Consider the following 15,158-nt stretch of genomic DNA (forward strand, 5'->3'; position numbering starts at 1 on the left):
TCTGTGAGACAGGAATGCCTTCTCAGATAAGGGGTATTAGTTATCTATTACTACATAACAAACTGCCCCCAAAATTTAGTGCTTAAGTTAGGGCCAGCCCGTGGCTCACTTGGGAGAGTGTGGTGCACCAAGGCTGTGGGTTTGGATCCCTATATAGGGATGGCCAGTTGGCTCACTTAGGAGAGCGTGGTGCTGACAACCCCAAGTCAAGGGTTAAGATCTCCTTACTGGTCATCTTTAAAAAAAAATAGTGTTTATGTCAACAATAAACATTTATCATCTCACAGTTTCTGAGGGTCAGAAATTTGGGATTAGATTTGCTGGGGTGGGGGTTGGGTTTTCCTCACTTAGGGTCCCTCACTAGACTGTAGTCAGGATGTTGTTCAGGGCTGCAGCCATCCAAAGGCTCCTGGAACTGGAGGACTCACATCCCACATGACCCCACTCACATGAATGGGGAGTTGGTGCTGGCTATTGGCAGGATGCCTTAGTTTCTTGCTATGTGGATCTCTCTAGAGCTGCTTGAGTATCCTCCCAACATGGTGGCTGGCTTCCTTCAGAGCTAGTGATCTAAGAGAGAGCAAGGGCAGAAGCCACGTCTTTTATTATTTAGCCCCAAAAGTCACAGTGTCTTTTGGCCATATATTATTGGTTACACAAGTCAGTCCTATTCAACATGGGACTACACAGGGGGGTGAAAACCAGGAGATGTGAATCACTGGGGGTCATCTTGGAGGTTGGCTACCACATAAGAAACACCTGATCTGAGTCTTAACGGATGAGTAGAAATTCGCCAGGTGATGAAGGTTTGTGTTATAGGCTGAAATGTGTCCCCCTAAAATTTATATGTTGAAGCCCTAACCCCAATACCTTAGGATGTGACTGTATCTAGAGGTAGGGCCTTTAAAGAGATGCTTAAAATGAGGCTATTAGGCTGGGCCCTATCCAATAAGACTGGTATCCTTATAAGAAGAGGAAATTTGGACACACAAAGAAACACCAGGGAGGTACATGTGCAGAGGAAAGGACATGCGAGGACACAGGGAGAGGATGGCTATCTGCAAGCCAAGGAGAGAGGCTTCAGAAGAAACCAAACCTGCTGACAACTTGATCTATAAATTTATAAGTTTCTGTTGTTTAAGCCACCCAACCTGTGTTACTTTGTTATAGCTGCTTGAGCAATCTAGGAAAGGTGATTTGAGGCAGAGTGACTGGCCTGAGTAAAGATTGAGAGGTGCAAAATAGTGTAGTAATACCAAAGAATTGGCATTACTAGATCCTGAAGAGAAGGGGCTGGCAATTTTTTTCTGTAAAAGGCCAGATAATAAATATTTTAGTTTTGGGGGAGCTATAATGTCTCTGTTGTATGAAAGCAGTCAGAGACAATATATAGACACATGAGTGTAGCTGTGTTCCAATAAAACTTTATTTACAAAAACAGCAGCCCAGATCTGGCCCACAGGCTGCAGTTTGCCTACCCCTGTTGAGAACAGGCGCAGAGAGTGTGGGAGAAGGGCCTGGATCATGGAGAGGAATATCTTAGGAGGAAAGCCAAGACCTAAGCCCAGGCTCTCCTTCCAGCTCTGATAATTGCTTCTTCAAAGTTCATGTGCACCTGAATCGAAAAATTCGAGTGCCGTCATTTGGCTACAGCCTCTCATCCCAGGGTGGGTGGGGAGGTTGGTGTGCATATGGGGACTCTTATAAAGGTTCATGGGGCTATTATCTAATCACACAGGCCTGGGCTCAATTCTTGGCTCTACCTCTAGTAGTATGACCTCTCGGAACCTCTATTTCCCCATCTGGAAAGTGGGAGTAACAATACTTGCCTCACAAGAGTTGATGTGAGCATTGAGTTGATTGACGTAGGTAAAGTCCAGTAGGGCCTGGCACACAGTAGGTGGTCAATAAATGTCTGTTCCTACTCTCTTTCCGCATCGCCAATATGGGGTCGTTACTTTAAAACGTTATACACGATAGCTGTCAACAAAAAGTTCACTCCCAGGATCCGAATTCTGCATATTGATATCCGAGTCCCGTGAATCTCCCAGGCTTAGAGGACGGGAGGCGCTGGAGGGCTAAGGACACCAGCTTCCTTTTAAACAAGTTACCAGGGAAGGCGGTTGGGCCAGAGCTGCAGAGCTGACCTAGCCCTGTTCTGCATCGTTTTTTAAGCACGAGTGCTATGATCCGATTTGTCTTTTAAAACTGCGGCTGCTGGATGGGGGACACATTGTAGGGGAGAGAGAACTCGCTGCCCTTATTCCCTTTCAATGCCTCTGATGCTCATAAATCGGGGGGCACAGCTCTGAGCCCCACTCCCGCCACGTCCCCCACACCTCGTCCACTCACTGGGCTACTAAAACGCGAGGGCAAAAACAGCCCACCTGACCTGCAGGGCGCAGAGCCCACAGCCCACAGGTGGGGCAGGGGCTTAGCACTGGCCCCACTCCTTCTGCCGAGCCCGGGCACCTCGGGCTGCAGGCGCGAGGGAGCTGCAAGCCCAGCCTCTCGGCAACCAGCCCCACCCTCCCTCGAGGCCCCGCCCCCTCGAGGCCTCGTCCCCGTCCAATGGGGGGCCGGCGGAAGGCGCCAGCGCACAGCTCACCTTTTTTCCCCGGCCGGCCCCGCCCCTTCCCTCGAGGCCCGGGCAGTTCCTTCAGGCCCCGCCCACTCCGCGAGACCCCGCCCCGTCCGTTGGGCGGCCGGCAGGAGGCGCTGCTGCGCGCGCGGGTCTGGGCACCGGCTCGGGCTAACGGCGGGCGTGGGAGCCACGCGGGAACGCAGCGGCGGCGGCAAGGACTTACTGGAAAGGAATGGATCACATTCTCTCCACTTACATTTTCTCCCTTCTTTTCATGGTATTGCTAACTCTGCCTTCAGATTGGCACAAGAGACTGCTGGAGAGGAGGGGGAGCTCATGAAGTTCAAGCTTCCAAGGCACTGGGAGGGGACCTAGCAGCTGCATGTTCGTAATTTTCTATTTCTTTTTTATTAAAGCAGAATTGTATAAGTGTCAGACTTTACAAAAACCCGCATACACCCCTGGGTGCAAGATAGCAATTCCTTTCTGCCTTGTATCTGGGGCCTTTTAAACTCTTGTGTTTACTTCATGACTTTTCTGCAACTCGACTTTTTCCTGCCTAGAGCCAGTTTCCACAGTTTTGGGCATCATATTAAATTTACATTCAGATGTCAACTGCAGAAGCAGGGGCTTCCCAAGCCACAAGCTGCCTGGTAGCAGGGGCCATACTGTCAACCATTTTGGGTTTGTCTCAGGACCGTGGGGAATATCTATCAGAGATGTATGCTATGGAGCCGGCCCGTGGCTCACTCGGTAGAGTGTGGTGCTGATAACACCAAGGCCACCGGCTCGGATCCTATATAGGGATGGCCGGTTTGCACACTGGCTGAGCGTGGTGCTGACAACACCAAGTCAAGGGTTGAGATCCCCTTACCGGTCATCTTTAAAAAAAAAAAAAAAAGATGTATGCTATGATTGAAGAAGGTGGCCAGTTAAGCTGAGTGTTTTTGCAGGGTAAGGTCTCTGAGAGTGTGCGCTCGTCCTGGGGCTTCTAAGCAAGGGGTGTCTTCAGGCACGTGTGGGAAATTTTGTGAGTGGAGTTGTGCACCTTTCAGGGATGGTAAGTGCTGATTTGCGAGGCTGTTTGCAGGGATTTTTTTCTCTGACTCTAAGTACTCACTTTGAAAACTGACCACAGGAGGCTCAGGTCAGAGTTGGGAGTGACTGAAAGCTGGTGGTGTGCTGTACAAATGTGAAGCCGCGTACTTGTGTTGTGAGCACTATCTGAAAATGCCTGCATCGTAAACAAGTCGAGGGCTTTGACTGTCTGTAGGCGAAGCCATGGCCGGCTCTGGGCTTCTTAGGATTGGACAAGCATCCTTGTCATACATTCCTCAGGGGAACAGAAACAAAACCTTTGACTTATTTACTTCTTTATGGCTTGAATCACCGACGCCAGTGAGAACCTGGTATGCTCAGTCTGTACGACCAGCATGCCTGTTTAAAGTAAGTTCAGGTCTTCCGAAAGCTGGTACACATGAAAGGCTTTGCAGTGGCAAACTAAGCAATAGGTTACAGGAGCAGAAATGACCCCACCCCACCCTGTAGGGCAGATGTTAGTGTTCAGAACCCAGTTGTTGGTGTGTGATGCTATCAGGAGCCTTTTGAAGAGCTCAAGGTGTACCGACAGTGTGCGGCAGACAGGCCCGGACCTGTTCTGGAGGAATTGAAGGGTGGGCTGCTTTTCAGCCTTCACTCCTGACAGCCTGGTAGATGTGGAAGGCTTCAGAGAGCAGGACTGAAACCTTGGTGGACCTCTGGAAAGTAACCTGATTTGCAGTGTCAGCTCAGAAGGCCTGGACAGTGTCATTGTTGGGTTCCCTAAAGGTCAGTGTGGCTCTTTTTCTTTTGAGGGGCTCCCCGGCTACTTCCTCCTTCCCTAAGCATCCACCTTCCTTCTCAGAATCCTTGTCCAGGGCCCGCAGAATGGAGCGAGTCAAGGCTGCAGAGTATTAATTGACTTCAGCTGAATTCAGTGCTGACCTGAGTTACAGTGGTAAGTGCTGCTTTCACTGGGACCTGGGCCACTCTTTCCAGAGCCTTCTAGAAAATAGACTTTTCAGCTGGCTCATTAGTCTTGTCTGCCTTTGCTTTTGGTGAGCACATGAGCACAGAAGTGGTGTACAGTAATGAGCAGATGTGTGCACAGTTTTGCAGTATTACACTGCCTTGTGGCAAAGCCTCCATTCCTATAAAGCAGAGAACTGCCTGCCTTTTTCTCTGCCCTTCTGCTTCCACAGAGATTTGTGAGGGAGCCTGATAAACTATCTAGAACTCTAAGCCCGTTGGAGCACCGCAGTATTACACTGCCTTGTGGCAAAGCCTCCATTCCTATAAAGCAGAGAACTGCCTGCCTTTTTCTCTGCCCTTCTGCATCCACAGAGATTTGTGAGGGAGCCTGATAAACTATCTAGAACTCTAAGCCCGTTGGAGCACCAAGGGCATTGGAATTATGATTTTAGGACACATCAAAGCTTCTCTGGACTGTTTTCTAATCTCCCCAGCAAGATTGCATCTCTGAGGCATGGAGAAGGGCCTGCAAGCCCGGCTGGATGTGGTGGGTGGAATGCATACATTCCAGTCGTGCTTCCACTGGTTCTGGAAGAGCCCTTTGTGTCCAGTATGGTCGTGTGGACATTCTAACGCTGCTACCCTTCAAGCCAGGACCAGTCCCTTTTGCCCAGTCATTGAGGAGTGGCATTTTCTTGGGATCTGTGTTTTGAATGTCTGAATGCTTGTTTCTCCATTAATGTGGCTGAGATTACAGACTGGTATAGGAGAAGTCGAGTTTACAGAGTGGTGAAACCTTTGCCCCCAAGTTGTTTATTGCTTTTCTTTGGCTGTGATGGTGCTGGATGGTGGCTCGCCCGGTGAGACGGAGCCAACCCTGCTGAGAGTTGGCACTGTAAGGACAGCCTCTGCTCAGCTTAGTCACTACTTCTCTACACCTACTGCAGGGTTTGCCCTATGTCCAGCACTTTCTAGAAATCTGCACCTCACAACAGAGCTCATCTTACTTTTGGTGATCTCATCATGCTTCCTAGTAAGGGCTTTCCTTGAGGGGTGCTTCGGTCAATTCAAACCTGCTTTGTCTCTTGTACTCCCTGCTGGCTGCAGTCATGCCCTCAATGCAGGGGCTCTGTTGGGGCTGGGCCTGGGGTGGCACGTCTGCCCGGGACACTGAATGGCCTGATAAGTCCACAAAGACTCCCTTGGGTCTCTTTTGCACTTGATTCTTGTGATGGCTGGTGCTAACCTAGCTTCCTTTTTTCTCCCAGGCCACAGCCTTTCCTTCTCCTTTGGCTGAAGCCCTTTGTCTCCATCCATGAAGACTTGTCCACCATGTTTTATGGGACTCACTTCATCATGTCTCCACCCACCAAGAGCAAGCTGAAGCGGCAGAGCCAGCTCTTGTCTAGCATGCTGTCCCGGACACTGAGCTACAAGTGTCGGGACCTGGACCCCACCTTGTCCAGCCTGGGTTCCTGCGATGACCCTGCTGAACTTTCCACCCAGCTCTCGGCCCCTGGGGTCCTGAAGGTTTTTGGGGACAGTGTCTGCATGGGCACCCACTACAAAAGTGTCCTGGCCACTGCCACCTCTAGTGCCCAGGAACTGGTGAAGGAGGCACTGGAGCGTTATGCCCTGGACCCCGAGTGTGCCAGACAGTATGTGCTGTGTGATGTGGTGGGCCAGGCCGGGGACCCCGGGCAGCGGTGGCAGGCCCAGTGCTTTCGAGTGTTTGGGGACAATGAGAAGCCCCTCTTGATCCAGGAATTATGGAAGCCCCGAGAAGGTTTATCACGGAGGTTTGAGCTGAGAAAGAGGTCAGATGTGGAAGAGCTGGCAGCCAAGGACGTGGATACCATCACGGCAGGTGAGGAAGGGAGGGAAGTTGAACAAAAGCTGAGGGTCAGAGCATCAAGAGGGCTGGCCAGGAGAGGATGGGGAGGAGTAGAGGCAGGCGTGCGTTCAGGGGGAAATGTGGGAAAGTGTGTTTGCCCTGAATGGGTGTTTGAAGATTTCCTCTTAGATGCATGGTTTTAACCTTAGCTGTCTTGGAAATTGTAGTTTGTCTGTACTGAAGGATGTCTGCTGGTGTTTGTTAGTGGCTCCTAATATATTCTTGCAATATCTCAGGCCAAATGCATCCTTTTGTTTAATGAGATCATTGTCCAACTCTTTAGTAATCATTTCATTAGCCACTGGGAGCCATGCACACCTTGGTAAATACAGGGTGACAGGCACATTACAGAAAGTCCCTGAATACCTGAAACATTATGGCAACTTTAGGGGCACTCATGTGAAAAGGCAATGAAGGAAGCCTTCACAGGCCAAAACCTCTATGGCATTACCAGGCTGCAAGTCTCCAGAGGGGACCAGGGTACATCTGGGTGTGCCTGGGGCTTTTGGAAGCCATTCTTGAGGAAGGTGCAGCCTAGAGGCAGTGGGTTATTGTACTGTCCGAGGAGGGCCAGGAGCAGGAGTGTCTTCGCCTGCCCTAGGGCTTGTGAACTTGGCATCCTGTGGCCCACTGCTTTGTGTCTAGTTATCCAACTGGTGAAAGGAAGTTGATTATCTTAATAAGTACACACCATAGCTTCACCTGCCCTAGGGCTTGTGAACTTGGCATCCTGTGGCCCACTGCTTTGTGTCTAGTTATTATCCAACTGGTGAAAGGAAGTTGATTATCTTAATAAGTACACACCATAAAAAATAATGTTTCTTCGCCTGCCCTAGGGCTTGTGAACTTGGCATCCTGTGGCCCACTGCTTTGTGTCTAGTTATCCAACTGGTGAAAGGAAGTTGATTATCTTAATAAGTACACACCATAAAAAATAATGTTTTCAAATATCAAAAGATTCTTCAGTGTATTTCAGATCATATTTGACTTTCCCTTAGTCTCTTGTAAAAACAGTTGCTTTATACAAGGAAGTGGACTTGGCTTATGTTGCCCAGAGTGAGAAGGATATTTAGTGGCCTAATGAGACTCGGCACTCGATTTCAGGATGTTTCAGGGCGGAAGTGTCCTGGAGTCCTTGCTGATGTTTTGTCTGCGTCCTCCGAGGTGTCATGACCATTCATGTCCTCTAGTTCTGCTTCTAGTGTGAGCCCGCCATGCACTTGGTGTCGGTGTGTGAAGATAGGCAGTGTGGCGGAGTGGTTGGCCTCACAGACTGCGTCCCTTGGGCCTGACCAGGACCCTGTTGCATGGCAGCTGGAGTGCCATGGCTGGCATCATACAGCTGAGGCTGTTCCTGTTACTTCAGGCAAATTACTTCACTGCATTTGGCCTCGGTTTCTAGATCTGGAGAATGGGGATCATGGCACAGGGTCATGGAAGGGTTAACGAAGTTGTGTGTGTAGGGCATGCAGCATGCTGCTGGCTACATGCTCAGTACGTCATAGCCAGGAGTATCATACATGACCAGCAGTTTGTTCTGTGTGCATGGGGGCGAGAGCAGTGGAAGTGGTTCTTCTGGCAGGGAGGAGTATTTTGTCACTGACATTGTTTGGAATTGCTGGCACGTAGTGATAATAAAAAGCAGGCCAACCTGTAGTTGCTTTTATTATTGTTTTTAAAGTCTCCGCAGACAGGCACCCCTGATCGCCTGCACCTGGGTGACCTCTCCCGAAGCCCCACAGGCTGCTGGTTGCTGGTTCTGGAGGTTTGGTTTTCATCGTTACCGTGCCTTGTCACGATCCAGAGGGCTTTGGTCCCTCCCACTCCTCATTCTGAAAGACCTCCTGTGAGGTCAAGAAGACTTGCTAGAGGAAGGGGTGGTGTGAGGAGTGAAACCAGTATTCTGCACAGAGACGAAGGATCTTTGATGTAAGATACAGAATTCTGGTGATTCTTCCGCTCAGTGTTTTCTCTGCTACATGGAGAGCAAAGGGCAAGTGGGACAGGACCAACCTGGGGCTGCAGTACGAGGGGGCCAGGGCCCAGCTTGCTGTCTTGAGGTCACCTGTGTCACCTGGGCAAGGTGAAGCCCTTGGAAACCCTGCTCTGCTCATGCAGGTGCTTGCTGGTGCCAGTGAGGCCAGACTTCATGTAGCAGGAAACGGGAGCTTGTTTTATGTTCACCTACCCGTTTTAGAGTTGTTCCTTTTTATATCAGTCAAGGCAAGAGAAAGTTCCACTGCCCACAGCCTATTTAATTTGGTGGTGGTTTTTCAAAACCTTTCAAATAAAGAGTCCATTAAGCTGACCATTCTCACTGACACACTTGTCCAGGCTGGGCAGGTTGTGTTACCTGCCCAGAGCAGGCCCCCAGGGGGCCCTCCTTCCTTGCTGACCTTCTTCTCTGGGTGTGGTCCGTGCACTCTTGTGCCTGCCGGCCACTGGCCAGTGATGGTAAGATTTGCAGAGGGCTGTGGGTGACTTGAGACACACTGGCAGTCACAGGTATGCACACATGCTTTTGTCCATTACAAGATGTTTACTGAACCTCTTCCCGAGCCCAGTAGAAGGCTGGACCCTGGACAGGCACATGGATAAGCCAGGCTTGGCACACAGTCTGGGGTTAGCTGAAGGCGACCTGCAAACAGACCAGCTGCCAACAGAGAGTCTACAGCCCAGCTGCTACAGACAGGGCCCAGTGGGCAGGGTGAGTTTGACTTAAGGTCCAGAACCTTTGTGTTAGAGTCTTTGGCTATTGAAATGACACATGGATATGTGGACACAAAAATGCCCCCCCACACACTCTGAATTGTTCTGTGGAAAGACTCTGATCCAGCCTTTCTGTGGATTTGGAGGTGGCCTTTCCACACATTCCTTCAACCCAGGATTTTTCTCATATTGTCTCGGAAGTAGAGTTTGGGCAGGGGCTGATCCACCGTCGGGTCTTGCCCCCTTCCTGAGGGTGCATGCTGAGTGAGTGCTGCCTGTTCTCAGGTCTAGTGGGACAGCTGAGAGACAGGGACAAGTCACAGAGCAAGGAGGCGACAAGAAGTGGAGGGATTGTTCATGTAGTAGCTTGGCGACTGTCAGCGTTAAACTAAAGTAGTGAGAGAATCCGGAGCTTGGCAGTCTTCCTGAGGGAGGCTTTGCCCGTGTGCCCAACACCCTCTGCCTTACATGCCCCAGTGAAGGGCACCTCCTGGGCAGCCTGTCCGTCCTGAGCCTCCTAGGATGCTTGCAGGGCTCCGAGGTGCCTGCTTGTCCTCAGAAAGCAGCCCTCATTGCAGGTCATTGTGTCGCTCTATTGCTGTGTGGTGGCATTGGCTGCAGTGAAATGAATACCACAGAGGTGGGTGCTGTGATTTGCAGAAGGACGGACGGAACGAAGGCAGCTACCACTGCAGGCTGGGTGGGCACCCGGTATGTGCCAGGGCACCTTCATCCCCTTCATTCTTTCCTCAAAGGACTGAAGGTGAGGTTGTCACCCCCTTCCCAGGGAGAGAATAGTACGACCTCATCTGGAAAAAGTGGTGGAGAGGGGAAGAGACAGCCTGTCTGTGTGCGCATGTGTGTGTGTGCATGTGTGTGCTTGTGCATGTGTGTGTGTGTGTGTATGTGTGTGAATGAATGCCGGCCCTCCTGGGCTGCAGGTTGTTGGAGACAGCCTGTCTGTGTGCGCATGTGTGTGTGTGCATGTGTGTGCTTGTGCATGTGTGTGTGTGTGTGTGTATGTGTGTGAATGAATGCCGGCCCTCCTGGGCTGCAGGTTGTTGGACACTGTAACATCTATGTTCATTATTCCAGTTCTTGTTCCTGCAGTGAAAGATTCCCACTGGTTCTGAGTAAGTTGGGCAGAAGGTTGTACTAGTTGCTGAGGAAGAAATTAACCAGAGCCCAGTGCATACATCTTGGCATCCCGATGCTTCCAGCACACTGCAGGTCTTTCTCCTGCCATTACCTAGGATTCCCCATCAGAGTCAAGTGGTGAAAGTGAGTCTGCCAGAAGCTTCCTTGAGGGCACTGAATAGGAATCCGTCCAGCTCCCATTCATCATCTGGGCCATTGTTATGTACCCATAGCTGTGCACTCAGGCAGTTTTGGTTTCTGTTTTCCATAAACATTGCTTTTCCATAGCTGCCAGTTTCCCCCTGATTTCCAGAGTATCAAAATATTGTGTCTCTGTTCTGGAAGAGAGGCAGCTGGTGTGGGTGGGGCTGTGACTGGGGCTGGAAAGCGGCCCTTACTACACCCTCCTGGAAGGCTGGTATCTAGGGCCCTGGGTCCTGTCACTGAGATAAGGACAGTAATCACTTGGCTGTCTTTGGGGAGGGGTGCCGGCAGGGCCGAGTGGTTTTTGTCAGTGCTTGGGAAGGGCAAGAGAGGAGTTTGTGTTCACAGGAGGCGGGGGAGCAAGTGTTAAATTAGCACAAAGCTTCGGGAGGTCTTTCTGTCCTCCTTTCCTTCCTCTCCTTCCGTCCCTTCCTTCTTTTCTTCCTTTTTTCTGATGGAAGAACGTGTTTAGACTGGATTTCTCAACCTCAGCCTCATTGACATTTGGGCTTGAGTTCTTTGCTGTGGGAGGTGTCCTGTGCTTTGCAGGGTGCTGAGCAGCATCCCTGGTCTCCTGCCCTCCTTCTCCCCAGACTTTAGCAGATGTCCTCTGGAGGGCAGACCTGCCCTTGATGGAGAGCCACAGCTTTGGACCTAGCCACCTGGATTCAGGTCACATGAGCTCTCTTTGTTGGCCATACGCAGTGCCTCACTGCTGGGGCCAGGTGCATGTGTCTGCTCAGAGCCATCGGGCCTGATATGGTGGTGGCTATGCTTGTCTGTCCCAGGCCACTCTCTGAGGGGCTTGGGGTGCCTCGGAAGCCCAGTAACTTGAGGAGGGTGACATGGAGAGCTGCTGTTTGTGCCTGCAGATGCTTTTTTCCATGGCCTTTGGGACCTCAGAGGCTTGGCATTGGTTCGTGCCTGGGTGGCAGGGCCTCCTTTTTTGCTTTGGGTGTCCTTTTCATAAAAAGGCTAGCTTAGAGAGTTTTTAAAACCACCGAGATTTGAGGTTGTCTCTGCAGGCTAACCATAGGCCAGGAACACCCCATAACAGTCACAGGCTTTTGGCTAAAAAACTGCCCATCAAATGTTTAGTATGTTGTCTGGTAGCCAGTAAGTGCTCATTAAGTACCTGTGAAAGAGTTGGTGCCCTGAGGAAGCTCCTCTGTGGGTCCCAGTTTCCACGTATATCCAAGACTCTAGAGTGGGATCTGTTCTCTTTGCTGGCGGTGGGGGAGGAAGTAGAGATGGGAGGGTGGCTGTCCAGGAGCTCAGACTGTGACCGCTCTGGGCACCTGCCGGTCCACAGGGTGCACTGTCCTTCCCTCCTAGTGGCAGATCTGTGTCATTGCTGAGCACCCAACTCTGAGTTTGCATTTTGTCATCCCACCTGTCATTCATGAGCAGGCAGCAGGACTCAAACTCCCCTGGTGACAGCCAGTAATGTTCAGGCTCCTGCTACTGTCATGTGCACACATGAAACCACTGCTGCCTTCATATGCTACTCATGTGCTGTGAATTCTGTGCTTGTGGGTTCCCTAATCTCTTTGCAGTCGTTTTCTTTTGAAATTTTTTTCTTCTGCTATGAATCTGATTTTTAAATAACTCTTATCTTAGGATGAAAGAGGTGATCTGGGTTGTTTTTCCTCTTTTTTATTTATGGATAACTACCTCTTGAGTGAGATTTTCTGTTTAGCGTATTCTCAATGATAGAATCATTGTGGGAAATGTTTATTTTATGTGGTTTGGCTAAAAGCAAAACAACCCAAACCTCTTCACAAGTGTAAAACTAGAAAAATAATTGAACTTTAAAGACATTTTTGGGCATTTCCAATTCAAAGAGAAAATAAAGTTAAATGGTTAGTTGCTCACAGCTAGTTTCATCCTTCAGTTCATTGCTTAGATTTTAAAAAAACTAATATTCTTCAGTATCATCATCAAAGCACTGTGTGAGAAGGAGGCTTAACAGCCCTCCTGTCCCCTGAGCTGGGTGGTCCCCCACTGCTTGATGGGTAGCACTCCCTGCTACCCCTGGAGATAGCTGAGCTGCGAGGGCATGGCAGACACCCAGCCACATTCTGTAAAGAGCCACCGACAGGTAGTATTCGGTGTTAAACACTGGAAACACAGGGGGATGGCATCACTGGTATAACATAAGGTATAAGACATATATCAGATATCTTAAGATATCTTAAGAAGACATTGACAGGTAGTATTCGGTGTTAAACACTGGAAACACAGGGGGATGGCACCACTGGTATAACATAAGGTATAAGACATATATCAGATATCTTAAGATATCTTAAGAAGACATATTTCATATGGTTTGGAAAACATAAAATATAAGACAGATTGGCAAAGGTATGATCAAGGTGGACGTTACAGGGAAGAATTGTAGCCAGCATAGGAAGTGTGCACCTGTGGAGTGGGAGTGGGGATCCTGCGGGAGGTGGGGGAGCAGAGGGCTGGGCCCTCCTTGGGGTGTTTGAGCTCAGGCCTCGGGGGAGAAATGTCATCACTAGGCTGAGGGTGTGGGGGCGGGGAGGGTAGGTGGAGAATACCAGAGATTTCTCACTCATCGAAGCTGTGATTCCAAGTTCGCAATTCTCGATTTTCCTTAGCATTTGACTCCAAGTTGGTATATTCAGGATGTGAGTATATGTTTATGGTTGTCATGAATAGTTAGAGATTTTATAAACTGAACACTTAACTCATATTTTCCAATACTTCTTTACTGTTTTACTGAAATGGATTTAAAAATTTCTACAAGGGTACTTCAAAATGTTCATGGAAAGATTCGTATTATCTTTTAATTCTATTTTTCTACAAATTTTTAAAAGTGCCTTCATAGAAGTATATTTTAAAAATTTACTAGCCAGCACTTGCTGTCTAGCTAGTATACCAAAATTATGTGTTTCTTTATACCTTTTTGTGTTGTACCAAATTTCAGTATAATAAACAAAACTCTTCAAAGTTGTGAAACAGGCAGACATAAGGGCAACATTTTGAATGTGGTTAAATGGAAATAAACACTCGACTTTGTCCTGTCAACAATTTGAAGCCTTCCCAAGAAGTATTAACATATTAGCTATGTTATTACAAACATATAAACCATGTTAATATCTGCCAGTTCCCAACAGTGACTGATAATGTTGGTTGAAAGATTTTGGGAGATATATTTATATCATCTTGGGTAGTGTCTATCATAGTTTTAGATAAGATACTAACAAAGACAGAGAATGCCAGCCAATTATTATTTTTTTCTGAAGGTTAAAGTGGCAGAAATGTTTCCAGAGGTTTCAGATAGGTACAGAGTGAAAGCAGTAAACTAGGCCTGAGTCCGTGGTATTTGTTCTACTTGAGTGTCCATCTCCATAGAGTCACAAATGCCTTTGACAGGTTCAAACAAGCAAGGGTGAGAGAGACACGTTGTAAAGCTATAGTATCTGAAACTGTGTGGTTTTCGGGGCAGGAACAGAACAAACACCCCATGGGAATTTGGTGTGATGTAGAGCCTTCACAAAATCCTGGGGAGAGGTTTTGTAAATGGTGTTGGGATAACTGGCTTCAGTATATGGAGAAAAATGGAATTGGATCTTTACTCCAATTGCATTGAAGATATAGATGTCAATTATGTAGCCAGAAGAAAGATTTCATAAATCAGGCTTAAAAAGTGCAAACCGTAAGGGGAAAAGGTAGATCTGACCATACCAAAATCAAAAATTTTTGTTTAACCAAGGTCATTATATAGAAAAAGTTAAAAGATAGGCAATATACTGGAAGAAAAAATGTTTGTGAAATCCAAAACTGACGTGATGAATAACTGGGATAAAGATGAGTAAGAAAAAGACAAAACACCCAATAGAAAACATGAGATTGAGACAAGCGTACAGTTCGCAGATGGTGAAGCTGGAGTGACTAGGCAGGAGACCGCCAGCCTCACTAATGACTCCTCCACACGGCTGGCTCTCGCTGCAGAGGAAGCTGGACCATCAAATATTTAGGCTCTCCATCCTCTCTAGTAGAAGGCAAAGAAGAAGGAGTTGTGAAGGCTGAGGTTAGCTAATCCACAGTCTGCCACATAAAAATCATTTAAAAAGCAATAGTTCATTTCCATAGAGTAAGAGACTAATGAGGTCAAAGTTATGAAAGTTAGTTTCACTCTATTCTATGGCTATAGACTGGAAGCCTAACTCAGGCCAACCATCTCACCTGTTATGTGGGTAGCAGGGAAGAGCAGAGAAAGTACAGCACACACTTATTTCTGCTAGCTGCACCCCCCACCCCCACCCATCTTTTGGCACTTGCCCTGGTGGATCGATGGCATCGTTTTCTTTTTTCATTGCCCTTCTCTCCTCAGGCACCCATTCTAGTGTATTAATGAACACCATTCCAGTTTACCTTTCCTGGGTTTCATGCCCAAGAAGAGACAGAAAGCCCTTGGGACCTTAAAAAGATACATACGTATCTTGGAAACAGAAGAAGTGTTTTGTATGTATGTTTAATTTACAAAAATGGGATTGTGCTGGGCCGGCCCGGTGGCGCACTGGATAAGTGCGCCACTTGGGAAGCGCGGCGGCACTCCCGCCCGAGGGTTCGGATTCCACATACAGACCG

General features: G+C 48.6%; 1 protein-coding gene across 1 annotated transcript in view; it reads left to right on the plus strand.

The window, feature by feature from the left end:
* Positions 1 to 5,926: 5,926 nt before the first annotated feature.
* RADIL (Ras association and DIL domains) overlaps positions 5,927 to 15,158 on the plus strand; it is an 87,306-nt gene continuing 78,074 nt past the window's right edge. Inside the window, exon 1 of the mRNA XM_008581362.1 lies at positions 5,927 to 6,461. Within this exon, the coding sequence (XP_008579584.1) occupies positions 5,927 to 6,461 (535 nt within the window). The remainder of the gene's footprint in view (positions 6,462 to 15,158) is intronic.

Source organism: Galeopterus variegatus, unplaced genomic scaffold, assembly GCF_000696425.1.
Source record: "Galeopterus variegatus unplaced genomic scaffold, G_variegatus-3.0.2 Scaffold2334, whole genome shotgun sequence".
NCBI classification, from domain to species: domain Eukaryota; kingdom Metazoa; phylum Chordata; class Mammalia; order Dermoptera; family Cynocephalidae; genus Galeopterus; species Galeopterus variegatus.